Genomic DNA, 14,099 nt, shown 5'->3' on the forward strand with positions numbered 1-14,099 from the left:
TTGTAAAAACGTCTGTTGGCCTCAAAACTTTGTACACAAGCCTTTTTACACATCCTGGTGGACGAACTACACATTTCCTTGCACAGCTCCGGGCTGCGATGCACCGCCAGCACAGCAGAGGGCGCATCAGTGTTTTGATATCTTAGCACTTTTTTTGGTCAAAACAATCGAAAAAGAAAAGCCCCTCAGCTGAGGAAAATGGCCGACATTGAGATGGACATCGCGTCCACAAGAATGAATAATGGCAACGAACACGTGTAAGTCATTTATTTTAAGATAAAATGTTCGTGTTAGTATGCTGTAAGTGCCTTCCCCACCCGAAACCAGAAGCGAACTGTTGTGTAAGTTTTAGCTGCCGAGGTTAGCAGAGTAGCAGCTTCACGTTGTAGCCGGGGCTAGCTAAATTACACACCAACGGCTGGCTAACGTTCTTAGCCAACTAGCTAATGTTCTTTAGCTCACCTAGCATTAAGTTGAGCTAAGCGCATAGCATGTGGAAATGTACACTGACAGCATTTTGTGTATTTACCTCCACAATACACACGCGTCACACCTCATACAGCCAAACGCTTACATTTATTATTATTAGTATAAGTTCGCATAGCGAAAAGCTGCTCAGGGATGTAGCCTGCTAGCTCCAAGTTTGCTAAGATGGGTTAGCGTAGCCTAGCTAATGAGAGAAGATCATCTTGGCGGTCGTGCTCAGGGGAAGAGCGAAGTCAAGTGTACATGGTGACAACCTGTCAAAGGTTGTCACACAACTAGGAACATTTACGTTAATTTATATAACTTAAACTTGCTGTCATTATTCTGAGCGTTGCTGTTCAGTGTTTCTGCAGTTACAAGCTAAATTCAGCACATTACGTAACCATGTTGTACCTATCGTTAATGATAACCACTGAGCTAACTTGTGTCTGTAGAGATCTAAAAGCTGCTTTCTAAGTAACTGCTTTAACTTTATTCTAAACGTGCTAAAAGTACTATAAGTAGGCCATATGTCTATTTCGTAACATACTTACACAACGTCTGTTAATAAATGCTGGAGGAGGTTAGCAGTTTCTGTGGTGTTTTTAAATTAAATTTACATGTAAATAAAGCCATTGCTAATATTGTTGTCTATATTTATTAAAGCGATATTTTTGTTGAACACTGTAATGAACAAAAATCGCTTTTACCATAGCTCAGAAAGTTGTTTTTTTTTTGTCACGGTACCCAAAACACACTGGTACACTGGTTGCTATTGGTTACAAGTGTTAGAGGAGAGACAACAATAGATGGCTTCTGTTCAAGCTCCCTGCCCTCAGTGTTTATTATGGCTACCAATGGGTGTTCTTTTCAGTATCAGTTGATGCACTGATTATTTTTCTGGGATGTAATGGCACACAAAAGTCAGTTTTCAGTTCATACTGTGGTTCAGTGGGAGTTCAGCACAGGGAGAAAAAAAACACAAATTCAATTATTTTAAACACACAGCAGTGCAGGAGTCCAAAGCAGACTGTTGCTTGGGACTGAGGTAGCATTTCCCCACCGGCAACTTCGGTAAACTATTTTCATAATAAAATTAAGGGATATTTCAATCACTTCTGTGCTCTTCAAACATGGAGTAAATACTCTCTGTCTTTCTGTTGCTGCTTTAGCTGACCCTAAACCCACAGGTGGGTCTTCCAGCATAGGTGTTTTATTTGTGTTCGCCATAGTGTGACTGAATCACACGCCAATCCTCTTGTTGTACTAACCTCAGCCGAAGAGGTCATTGTAACCTCTTTGCTTCAGCAGATGTTGCTAATAGTGTATGGCTAAAAGTTTCCAGGCAGAACTTGCACAGTGAACTTCGGTTCTTCATTACATGCATCAGTCTACGTGCTATGTATTCTACGTGCAGCTGTACGCACTGTACTGGGACCCCTGTACCGTGATGGTTTGGTAGGCATACAAGTATTGTTACAGCCCCATTATTTTTCTCAATCAATTGATTGTTCATTTGTTATAACTTTGGTGTAGAAACTGTTTTTATTGAGGATTGGTAATGTCATGGCTGAAACTTAATCCCCTAAATAAGATCTGGATTTGAATCAGACCAGGGTTTCCTTGTACCCATCAATACCTAATTGAAAAAGTACCTACAGTTTGACAATAAATTCTGTCAGTCAACACATGTCATTTTGGCACTATTGTGTGATATTGTGTGCTGAGTAGTTAAGATTTTTGTCTTTGAAACAGGAAGCAGGATCTGGAGAGCCACGAAAGAAGTGGAAATGAGGACAGCGGAGACATGTCTGAGGAAGAGGAGGAGGAAGAGGTAGGGGTGGACAACAGCAAGACCTAAATATCTTCAGTGGTATGATGCCATGATTCTGATACACACTTTCTACCTTAAATTTAACTTAAGCAGTCTTCATTTTAGTGGCAGTGGTGATCCATGTCTGCAATTTGATAATATGAAAATAAAATGCATCATTGAAATAGTACCCATATTCATGCTGCTATGAACACATATTTTATCTTGTCATATGATGAACACTACTCAAAATTTAACACAGAAGAATGCAATCATACAAAATTGAAGATATAAGATTATAGCTGTGTTCTCAACATATTTATAAATGTGCATAATGAGATGATCTTACACCTGAATGAGTTGTCAAGCTGATATGTTGTCTTGTCGTAGGAGGAGGCAGAGACGAATGGCGAGAAGACAGAAGAGGGGTCCAAGCATCACAGCAGCAGCGGTAAACACAAGAGGAAAAAACACAAGCATCGTAGTAAGCACAAAAAACACAAGCATGCCTCTGATGAGGATAAGGACCGCAAACGCAAGCATCGTCACAAACACAGGAAACACAAACGCAAAGAGGGCTCCTCTCCCTCCAGTGCTGCTCTCTTTGCCTCCTCCAGCCACAGAAAAGTTGAATCTTCTCCCTCCTCTGGAAATCCAAGTCTGGACGACAGGGCGTTGTTGGAGGATTTGGAGAAACAGAGGGCCATGATCAAAGCTGAGCTGGACAGCCAGTTGATGGAGGGCAAGGTCCAGTCAGGCATGGGCCTGATTCTTCAGGGTTATAACTCTGGATCCGAAGAGGATGGAGATGCTAGGATCAGAAATGGAGAACAGCGTCAAAGGGGCAGCTCAGGTAAACCCATATCTCCCAGAGGGGGAAAAGGTGGGAAATCTAGAAGGGACTCAACAGAGGGCAGTAAGTCCAGCTCCAAGCGTCGTAGCCGGAGTAAGTCTGCAGACAGGCTAGGACAGGCCAAGGAGTCTAAGCAGGACAAGGTGACCAAAACCACCAAGGACACAGCTGTTAAAGACAGAGGTCGCGGTAGAAGCAGGTCGAAAGACAGAAAGCATTCGGACAGCACTGATAGGTCCAAGGAGAGAACCAGGAAGTCCAGCTCCCCAACCGGCTGGAGAGGAGAGCAGAAAGGCAGCCGGCCTGACAAACGGCCCTCTCCACAGCGGGAAGAAAGACCAAACCAGGAGAGAGCGAGCCGGCGGTCCAGATCACCTGGACGAGAACGACCAACTCGCTCAGATGCTGACCGGGACAAGCGGCCGACCAAGTCCCCGTCCAAGGATGCTTCATCGGGGAAAGAGAACCGCTCCCCTCATAGACGAGGGCCTCACAGCCCCATGAGGAAACGCAGTGCTTCCCCTCGCCACAGAGATTCCCACCACCCCTCGGCTAGTGCCTCAGACAGGACATCGAAACAGAGCCACTCTCCATCCAGAACAAGGTCTCCTCCCAGGAGAGCCCGCAGCCGCTCACCAGACGCCAGGAGGAGGGATGCTGACAGGCAGGACTCACCGCTGAGGTTGGTGAACTGAACAGTTTGATTTTCATAACTTCTCTTAATAATATAAGTTAACTTGGTTTGAGTGAAATGCTACACAAGTGAATAATAGCTTGACTGATTCTATAATATGTACAGGCATCAATTATTTATCAGTTCATTGTTGATGGATAAATAGATATATCTATACACGACTGACAGTGGCTTTGTGGAATGGCAGAAGTCATCAGTTAATAATGACCGACTTTTACTATCTGAAAATCAAAAACAGATATACAGTATTTGAAAGCCTTTTCTGATAGTCCTTCATGGTTCTTCTTAATAGTTACAGGTTTGTTCGAATATCTAAATTGTAGAACGCCCAGTTCAGCTTGTTTGTCCACTCCTCTGATGTTTTGACAGGAAACGCCCACGGCCGGAGGCAGCGCCAGGCAGAGATAGATCACGGGAGAACAGTCCCAGATCAGCTGCTCGCCGCAGGCCAAGTCGCTCACCTCTGAGACGGAGGTCTCCATCACCACGACGACGCTCCCGCTCTTCCCCCCGCAGACGGAGCAGGTCTCCACTGGCACACAGGTGGGCACCCACTCAACTTTCATTCAAGTTTGGACCTTATTCCCGACTTCTGTTTTTTCTCTTGCAACTGGAATCTGGGACTGTGTGTCTTGCAGCGGTATTGTGGCAAGACCGTCTTCAGAGTGGCTGATTTATGAGGTGATTAACTCCTTTACACCTATACTTTGCAGGTCTGGGGAGAGAGACAGGTATGGAAGGCTCAGACAGTACCGTCGCTCAATGTCCCGTGATCGGGAGAGGAGAAGAAGACGCAGCAGAGATGAGGACAAGTTCAAGGGCAGCCTTTCAGAGGGCATGAAAGTCGATCAGGAATCCTCAGAGGAAGAAGTGTGAGTAAAAGAAGATATTACCCCCTCTGTTTCCCTGCAAGTCACATAAGAGGCTAACCACGGACAGCTAACAAACATATAGAGGCTGTTGTTTGAAGATTGCTTTACAAATTCTATCAAAGGCAACATGGCCTACTGTTTGAATTTTAGTTCAAAGACAGTAAAAAGTAAGGAAAGTAGATATAGGCAGGCATTTTGTGAACTAATTTCATCTCTAAATCTGCATTGCTAAAGTCAGTCTGTGTCATGCAGGGTGAGAAATGAATGAAAATGCATCCTCCCTGCAGCTCTCCCCTCTCTGTCCTAAACCCCTCCTACCAGACAACTACAGGCATGTGCACGTGCTTTATACAGTAACTTGTACGAGAACTTCATACAGTAACCCAGTATTGTATGTTGGTTTATTTGATCTTATTTCATTCTCTGTTTATTAGACCACAAAAGACACAAGAATTATCTTGCTAGCCACCTCATAGTCCCTTTGCCTTGTCCCCACCACTGTGGACTGCTTCACCAGGGGGAGAGCAAGCAGCCACTGAAGAGATGGACCTTTAGTCACCTGCTGTAGCGGCTCTAGTTTGGCCAGCGCAAACCCCCCCCAGAGCTGCATGTCATAGTGGGCAGGTGGCCAGCAGTAGTGCCGGGTCTAACCTGTGTAACAGCAGCACCAGAAAGTTTGGTGCACGGTAGGGAGTCTGACGGTAATTGAGGCTGTCTAGTCCTGGAGTTGGGGTTTAAGTTGTCTTGATTTGGGTTGCTGCAGTCACTGACTGGGGGTTATTCTCCACAGTTGCTGCCCGCTCTCCTCCCATTGAGGTGGTCTGTCGCAGCAGTGAGTGAGGCAGAGGACACACTGTGATTGAAGGCTGTAGCTAAAGTTAGCTACATAATTGTGAACTTGAAGCCACAACCGTGAGCCTTAAGTTCTGGGTAGCAGAAGGCTAAACTATTAGTAACATTTTGTCTCCATCTCTGAAACACTTCGCTAATATTGATGTGTTTTATTGCTTTTATTGTCAGGCTCTCTTAGACTCTTTTTGATAAGGCTGTCTTCTTCATTGGCAGTTTTGTGTGTAGCTGTATTTCTTTAACCTGTGTTTGTGTTTGCAGGTTCGACGACTTTGATGGAGAGGAGGTAGATGAAGAGGCTCTCATCGAACAGCGCCGCCAGCAGCGTTTAGCCATTGTCCAGGTCTGTTTACAGCTGTGCTGATTTAAACCTGCTGTTTTATTAGTCACCACATCAGTCTTATATTGGTGTAGAAGCTATAAATTATGCTCATTATACAGTGGTCTGTGTACCTTAAAACAAATTACACTAATGTCCATGATTTATCGTGTTTGAAATGTATTCTTATGGTCTCTCGATTTCTGCCATTGTACAGAAATACAAGGTCGTGAATGAAGACACCAACATGGTGTCAGAGCCGAGCAGCCCTCAGAGCAGCACACGCAGCCGTTCACCCTCACCTGATGACATCTTGGAGCGAGTCGCCGCAGATGTCAAGGAGTATGAACGCGAGAACCTCAACACCTTTGAGGCCAGCATCAAAGCCAAGCACAACCTCATCGCCCAGGAGAAAGACGGTAATGTCCTGGTTAAAATTAGCACATCTGTTGGCATACAAGGCCAACTGAATGAACCAACCGGTCAGACGTGTGTGCGCGCGATAGTTAAATGCAACTGTCAAGATGCAATTCAGTCATCTAAAAATATTTTTTGAATCATGATATTGTGGCCTGATGTAAAAAAATAATGAAAAGTGCAACATATGTACAGGAAATGTTCAGATTTACGTGTCACTTGGCAGGCACTGATGTCATCACTGTCCTAAACATTTTTCAGAAGTAGTGCTTCTTCATATGGCACATTTGGTTCCTTTTACCGTAAACAATCAGTGCTTTTCCTTCACATCTGGCTGATCAGAAGTATAATCACACTAGTGACTTGGTATGTTCAATCACGTTTTTTGCCCCCGATTCCAGTCCGAGTCATTTAATGATGAGTATCTGCCGATACCGAGTCCTGATCCAAAACTATTTTCCTAGATAATGCATCTGCACAGTGCACATTGATAGACTGTGCTTCACAAGTGAATAGTTCTGCATTAAGAAAAAAAACCCTAAATCAAAGCTGTTTAATGATTTCTAATTTCTTAGTATTTATTTTTACAAAAATAATGTATAAAATAACAAACCCTCTCTTTATTTTTTGCCCTTGTCTCTCAATTTATCTTTCCCTTTTAAGAGTGTGTTCTCCAGTGTTTGTTGCCTAGGTGCAGCCTTTTCCCCCTGAGTGATCTGTACTCCACTGAGTGTTTATTTTCGTCATCTGTAGGCTACATCTTAGGTGTGGATTAGGCTACATTAAAATAGACCTATTACTCCTATAGGTTTTTTGCCCTTGGGGCTTTTGTTGCACTTGCAATGGTGTGGTGAGTGTCGTAATCTCTGCACCACTGTCTGTCGCCATAGATGACAACAGAATGCAAGAGGCTTTCACACTGAGCTGACATGAAACGAATGCTCATAACTTCGGTAAATAATATAAACAGACTCGTAGAGCGTTTTGCTGTTGTTCATGGCGTGTGGTATTTCTGCAGCTGGCGGGGCTCAGCCCATTCTCTTTCACATACACAGGAGCTCAGCAGAGTGGAGGAGAGACAGACAGCGTAGAGGTGGAGAGTTGACATTTGCTGTACTCCTTGTTGCGATGCATGATGTGTGATGGCTGATGTAAAACAAAGGATTGGATTGGCCTCTATAAAGTCAATATGCTATAAAGCCCTGTGAGGCAAATTGTGATTTGTGATATTGGGCTTTAGAAATAAAATTGAAATTAAATTTGAAAATTGAATATAGCCGAACTCCATCACTTTAAAATGTTTTCATCGACACTGATACCATTCTTTGAGATCACATTGGGGCATCCCTACATGTTACCAAGAAGATATCACTCATGTATTGCTTGAATGGGGGGTTAAAATTGAAAGAGGAAAAGGTTAAGCACAGAAGTACACCTTTACTATCTGTGGCAGAATGGGGTTAGCTTGACCATAGGTAACTATAGAATATCCTAATATCCTTCCCACAGCCTCACCCGTCGCTTAAACCTTTGAAATGTAGAGATGTGGGTCACTGCATCTGCTCCCTGTCATAACTGAAGAGCAGTCTTATGTAAACACTTACATCAGAACCTTAACAGCCAAAAGCTCTATCTGGGATAGGTATCACTTTAAGCAGTCTCTCCTGTTTTCTATCTTTAGTTTTCATTGGAAGCAAAATGGCAGTTTTTTTAATGCAGTCTCCCAGTTCAATCATGGTCAGTTTAGCAGATACGGAGGAAGTCAAAGTTTTGGTGGTAAAAGCTGATTAGTTGCATTTTTTTGGCCTGCCTTTAAAGTCACTGAACTATAGAAGTGCATTAATATTTGCACTTCCCTGCAGTTTTTCTTGGCCTATTTCACAATATGATGACATAGACTGACCAAAGAATTACGGTCTATACAAAACTAAAATGGCATTCGGTGGCTTGATATGTGTGAGAAGTGCAGAGCTGTGTGATGCAGGGATTTTAATTTTGTTTCTTTCTGTCATGTGTTCATTCAGTTGCTGGCTTGTAATCCAAAGCCTGGGTGTCTCTGCCACCTGCAGCATGTTTTGATCTCTGCAGAGTATGTGAACCAAACACATGTTCCAGATATTCTGTTTTACAACATGGTGGATGACTAGAAACTCATCCTGTGTTTTTTCTTGTTGTTTTTGTTCATTTCAGGAGCCAACCCAAAGAAGCCTTCAGCCCCCGACATGTTTACAGAGTCAGATGACATGTTTGCTGCCGACTTTGATGTGAGTATTTTCTTTTAGGGAAATTAAATGTCAAATTTTGCAGCACATCTGAGCATTCCCCTCTGCATTGTACGTAATTTTCACTGGCTTTATCTGAAGTCTCTGCAGAGAATAAGATTGTAATAGGAAACACTTGAGTCTCAGCAACTGTTTTGAGATACTGACCTCATTTTTGTGTGGTTTCTGCAGAGTGCCAGGATGAGAGCAGCAGGTGTAGGGAAAGACTTCAAGGAGAACCCCAACCTCAGGGATAACTGGACCGATGCTGAGGGTTACTACCGTAAGTGCTGCCTCTCTAATCCTTTTATGTTCTCAGACAGGTCAAGCCTGTGACATGGACTGTGTCTGTATCAGAGGAAACACTCATCAATTCCTGCTCAGTGTCATTAATCACACACATCTACACCTGTTTGTTTTTAAGTGAAGTAACAGACTTCCTGCTGTTAACAAGGTTGTGGATTGTGTCGTTATTTAGGGGTGAACATCGGAGAGACACTTGACAAGCGCTATGATGTTTATGGCTACACTGGCCAGGGTGTATTCAGCAACGTGATCAGAGCCAGGGACACTGCAAGGGCCGGCCAGGAGGTGGCAGTCAAGATCATCCGAAACAATGAGCTCATGTGAGTTACACCTCTTTCACATGTATAAAGTATAGGAATGCAATAGTCTCAACAGCAACTATGTTTGATTGAATTTGCATTGATAAAACAAAGTTTATGATTTTCTGCTCAACAGGCAGAAGACCGGGTTGAAAGAGTTAGAATTCCTCAAGAAGCTGAACGACGCTGATCCTGATGACAAGTTCCACTGCCTTCGCCTCTTCAGGCACTTCTACCACAAACAGCATCTTTGTCTGGTGTTTGAGCCTCTCAGGTACTGAAAAAGGAAACATAACTCCGTTCTTCTCATCATTTGAGATATGTGCATCTACTGTCATTTTTAACATTTATATAATGGCCTCACATCCTAATTAATTTGTATTCTCATCCGTAGTATGAATTTGCGAGAGGTGTTGAAGAAATATGGTAAAGACGTTGGGCTACACATCAAGGCTGTGCGCTCCTACAGTCAGCAGCTCTTCTTGGCACTCAAGCTGCTCAAACGATGCAACATCCTCCATGCTGACATCAAGCCTGACAATATCCTGGTATGGTTTAAATACCCAGTCTTAAAGGGATAGTTTGGATCTTTTGAAGTGAGGTTGTATGAGGTACATATCCATAGTCAGTGTATTACCAGCAGTAGATGATGGTCAGTACAGCCCCTAGTTTGGAGAAGCAGACAGCAGAACTGACACAGAAGCTAAGCATTGCACTGCTGTTGAAGGAGGCAGCAGCAAAATGAGTTTTAGCCACCTAAACAAATCCATATCAGTTAAAGTGTTCGCTATATTGAGAATATTTTAAGCGCTTTACCTTGCCACAGACAGCCCCTGCTTCCGTTAATGGCTTCAGTTCCACATCTGTGCTCTCATCAAAGACACCAGACTCCACTGACAAAAACAAGTATTTTAGCTTGCTGAACACAGGAGCTGGTGGTCTCACACCATAACACAAACTAATTTATTTAGTTGGTGGTAGACCAGCAGCTCCTGTGCTCAGCAGTGTTGAATGAATGTTTTTCTAAGTGGAGTGTGGCTATGACGAGCATTCTAGCTTCAGTTCCCATTGTAAATAGCTGTCTGACAGCAAATTAAAGTGGCGAAAACATTCTAAATATAGCGTACAGATAAACCGATTTAGATTATTTAAATGGGACTTTTTTAGTCGGCTAAAATAGGTTTTGCTGCTGCCTCCATCCAAAGCAGTACTTTGCTTAGGTTCTGTGTAGGGCTGTACCCAAATATTTGGTGTAGGTTGTTAATAAAAATCAAAACTTTTAAATTGCATTGTTAAAAATGTGAAAATATAGTATCCTACCAACTGAGCTTGTGCATGGCACACTTGAGCGCATCTGTCTGAGGCTGTGGATCAATGCCAAGTTTTACCACTTTATCACTATTCCCTCTAACTTGTAGCTGTTTTTTCGTTATCTTTTGAATTTAATATGAATTATGGAACCGTTTTTGTCAACGTTTGTTTCCCCCGTTTTGTACAATAAATTATTGTTTAAAGTTTCAACAAGTTTCTTTTGGAGTGCGTGACACAAGTGTGTTTTGAAAACGACCGCGGACTGTCACCTGCTCAACGCATCAGTACCTTCGGATGCCATGACAGTAATAGCCAATAATGTCAAAATATCATTTACAGACCGATTTAACAGACGATCACTGCTGCCCGACCCGCAGGTCCATTTGCGGGTCCCGCGGGTTACGGGTCGACCCGCGCATCACTACTCAGCTCAGTCTATAAGGCTGTACACAACAGTAAGGCTATAGACATTATATTCTATTCAGGCCGGCAGAACCAGCAGCGCATCGGCTCTACAGTGCACGGCACTGCTGATTAACCATTTTATTGCAGCACAGAGTGTCTGCCAGCAACCAATTACTTGTAGAGGCTTCCTACAACTTGTTTCAACGGTTCCGATTTAATCAGAAGACAAATTAAACAGGATGACTAGCCAATGTGAAAATCAAAAGAAAGCATAGAATAATGTGCTGAAGGAGACTGTTGTGCCATCACATTTTTTTTGTGGTTTGAGAGCAAAGATCCGGTCGCCGCTGTGCAAAACTCCGCAATACAATTAGTTCCGAAAAAACCCTGGAGGCAGACCAAACTCTTAACTTACAAAAAATCCAAACTATCCCTTTAAAATTCAGTCCATTCAGTTAAGAGAATGATGAAGATGACGTAATCTTGTGTGTACTAATGTTTTGTCCTGTACAGGTGAATGAGTCAAAGACCATTTTGAAGCTCTGCGACTTTGGTTCTGCGTCCCATGTTGCTGACAATGACATCACACCTTACCTGGTCAGCAGATTCTACAGAGCTCCAGAAATCAGTAAGTTGCAGTATTCATATTAATCAGTAACCTCGCCATTAATCAGCTGCATTTCAGACTGGACCTTGCTCACAATTTCTTTCCATCTCAGTCATAGGAAAGCCTTACGACTATGGGATTGACATGTGGTCTGTTGGCTGCACTTTATATGAGCTTTACACTGGCAAAATCCTGTTTCCTGGATCTTCCAACAATCACATGATCAAACTAGCTATGGACCTCAAGGGCAAGATGCCCAACAAGGTAAAATTGCATCATAAAATTTCAGTTCAGTTATTGTTTCCCTTTCCGAAATGATGGGAGTCGTGTTGCTGTTCCATGCAGTGTTCAAGAAGTTATGGCTGATGCAATATCACGGTGTTCTTTCCTCAGATGATCCGTAAAGGCTTGTTCAAAGACCAGCACTTCGATCAGAATTTGAACTTCCTGTACATTGAAGTAGACAAAGTGACTGAAAGGGTAAAGTGTGTCTTTTTTCTCCTACAGCACATATTCACCTGATAAAAAAATGATTTTTATGACAAGTATGAAATGTTACTGTACTGTGTTTTTGTCTTACAATCACTATTTCATACATAATGTGCAGTAGTTGTATTCATTGATTTGGTCTCCTGTCCATTTCTCCACCCATCAGGAGAAGGTGACGGTGATGAGCACCATCAACCCCACCAAAGACCTGCTGGCAGACATGATTGGAGGCCAGCGACTGCCTGAGGACCAGAGGAAGAAAGTGATGCAGCTGAAGGACCTGCTGGATGGCACCCTGATGCTGGACCCAGCCAAACGCATCAGCATCAACCAGGCTCTGCAGCATCCCTTTATCCAGGAGAAGATCTGACACCCTGAACGCCACACACTCCCAGAGCAGACACAGAACCAACCACTAAACCAGCTCTGACAGGAACTCTGCAGTGACGCAGCCAACCCACAGACTTCTATTCAGAATGTCATCAATTTTTGTTCTTCCTCAACTTTTGTTTATGGATACATAATTATGTTCTAATGTAAATAGATCATTGAAATGGTAGCCATTATTGAAGACGTTGATTTTGCGTAAACTTCCCCTCATACCCAGCAATGCAGTTACAGACTTTTTTTTTTTAATTTAACTGGCATTGGAGTGACAGATGTTTAAAAGAAAAGTATAATTCCTGTAAATACTGTATGTCTATTGCATTAACAATCTCAAGCAGCAGACGGTTGAGTTTTGTGTAGTTGCAGATGACTAAAAACATTGATTTTTTTTTTAAAACCACAATTCTCATTGTGGGGCGATGCATGCTTTTGAATGTGCACCCTTTGTGCTCTAGATTTCTGTGGTGCAGGCCTGTGTAAATGCTCTGTATGTGCATCAGTGTCCCACATGTGACGGCAACCCTCCCCCTCCACCCCTAACCAAGTCTTCAGGCCTTGAGGACTGAGCTGAAGGATTAGATGCATATTATGTACTCCTTGAACAAGTTTTTGTTTCCCTCAAAGCAGGTAGTCATTGTTTTCTGTTGCTGGACATTTCCATGTTTTTTACCTTCCTCCCCCTCCAGCACTCTGGCTCGGTCCTGGCTCTCAAGGCTCTCACATTCAAGTGCCTCCCATATGAGCCTCGTGTGTTAAAACACCCAACAATGCGGGCCTATTGAAGCCACACCTGTGACCCTCCTCTCCCATTGTTGTATATAGTCCATAGTTACTGTCATTTCATGTGTGGTTAATCTGTTTTTTTCCATTAAGTGGTAAAAAAACAATCTTGTGATTTCAATAAAGAATAGTTGTGGAAACGCTGCTGAAAGAGCACCTTCAGTTCAAGACAACTTTTTAGTAATAAAATGTTTCCTATTGTATACCAAACCCCCTTTCTTCATTTTATCCCAGCATGTTGGCATGATGGCCTGTACGTCCTGTTTATCAATAGCTCGCTTGGTATAAATATGCTCAAAGTGTTGGATAGGAAGAGAAACAGACGTGGAGCACATGTACAGATTTCACAGCTGGATGTTCGCTGTCCAAAAAGGGCCTTTTTTTGAACCTTCTGTCACACTAAGTGCAGTCTGAAGATGGCAAGAGAGTGGAAGGGGATATTGCTGCAGCCTCAGAGCACTGAAAGTAAAAACAGTCTGCCTTGTATCCAGTTGGTACAATTTGCAGCTCTCACGCTCCCATCTCCGCAGCGGAAAGTCTTAACAGTGCCCTTCATTTCCATCACATGATTGCACTTCTGTTGAGCTGCTAAAAAGCATAATGGGAGACTCGCTTAGAAAAGATCCCCATTTTTCTCCCGTCTGGAAAGTTAGGGGATGATGTAAGAGCTCTCTGCTCACATGAAGCGCACTAAAAGGACTTCTGATAGAAGCTGATGGGCTGTCAGCCTTAAAGGGTCTAAATACATGTAGGCTATAGTGGAGAAACCACTGGTGAAGATGTCAGTGTTAATGAGCAGGGATACTATCTCCTACTGGCTTTAATCTCAACACACAGAGAGGAGGGCTTTTAATGTTAATATGTAACCAAACAATTTATAATCATGTCATCAAATTCATGAGGACACACTGCATAGCTCGAACCTTGCGATGTAGCAGTTGTAATTGCTTGAGACGATCTGAAGAGGGCATC

General features: G+C 43.0%; 1 protein-coding gene across 1 annotated transcript; it reads left to right on the forward strand.

Moving 5' to 3' along the window:
- The first annotated feature begins 167 nt into the window (after nucleotides 1-167).
- prpf4bb (pre-mRNA processing factor 4Bb) lies at nucleotides 168-13,337 on the forward strand. The gene is made up of 16 exons (XM_050056856.1): nucleotides 168-257; nucleotides 2,221-2,299; nucleotides 2,669-3,813; nucleotides 4,195-4,368; nucleotides 4,539-4,697; nucleotides 5,808-5,889; nucleotides 6,083-6,284; nucleotides 8,473-8,546; nucleotides 8,736-8,826; nucleotides 9,022-9,169; nucleotides 9,285-9,422; nucleotides 9,543-9,696; nucleotides 11,378-11,492; nucleotides 11,584-11,735; nucleotides 11,865-11,951; nucleotides 12,127-13,337. Exons 1-16 carry the CDS (start codon nucleotides 199-201, stop codon nucleotides 12,328-12,330), a joined length of 3,063 nt encoding a protein of 1,020 aa, XP_049912813.1. The 5' UTR covers nucleotides 168-198; the 3' UTR covers nucleotides 12,331-13,337.
- Nucleotides 13,338-14,099: the final 762 nt, after the last annotated feature.

Source organism: Epinephelus moara, chromosome 11 (assembly GCF_006386435.1).
Source record: "Epinephelus moara isolate mb chromosome 11, YSFRI_EMoa_1.0, whole genome shotgun sequence".
Classification (NCBI taxonomy): domain Eukaryota; kingdom Metazoa; phylum Chordata; class Actinopteri; order Perciformes; family Serranidae; genus Epinephelus; species Epinephelus moara.

Coding starts and splice junctions, on each gene's coding strand:
- prpf4bb (XM_050056856.1), top strand. CDS start 199: ATGGCCGACATTGAGATGGACATCGCGTCCACAAGAATGAATAATGGC. Junction 3,814..4,194: donor AGGCAGGACTCACCGCTGAG/GTTGGTGAACTG, acceptor ATGTTTTGACAG/GAAACGCCCACGGCCGGAGG. Junction 11,493..11,583: donor CTACAGAGCTCCAGAAATCA/GTAAGTTGCAGT, acceptor TTTCCATCTCAG/TCATAGGAAAGCCTTACGAC.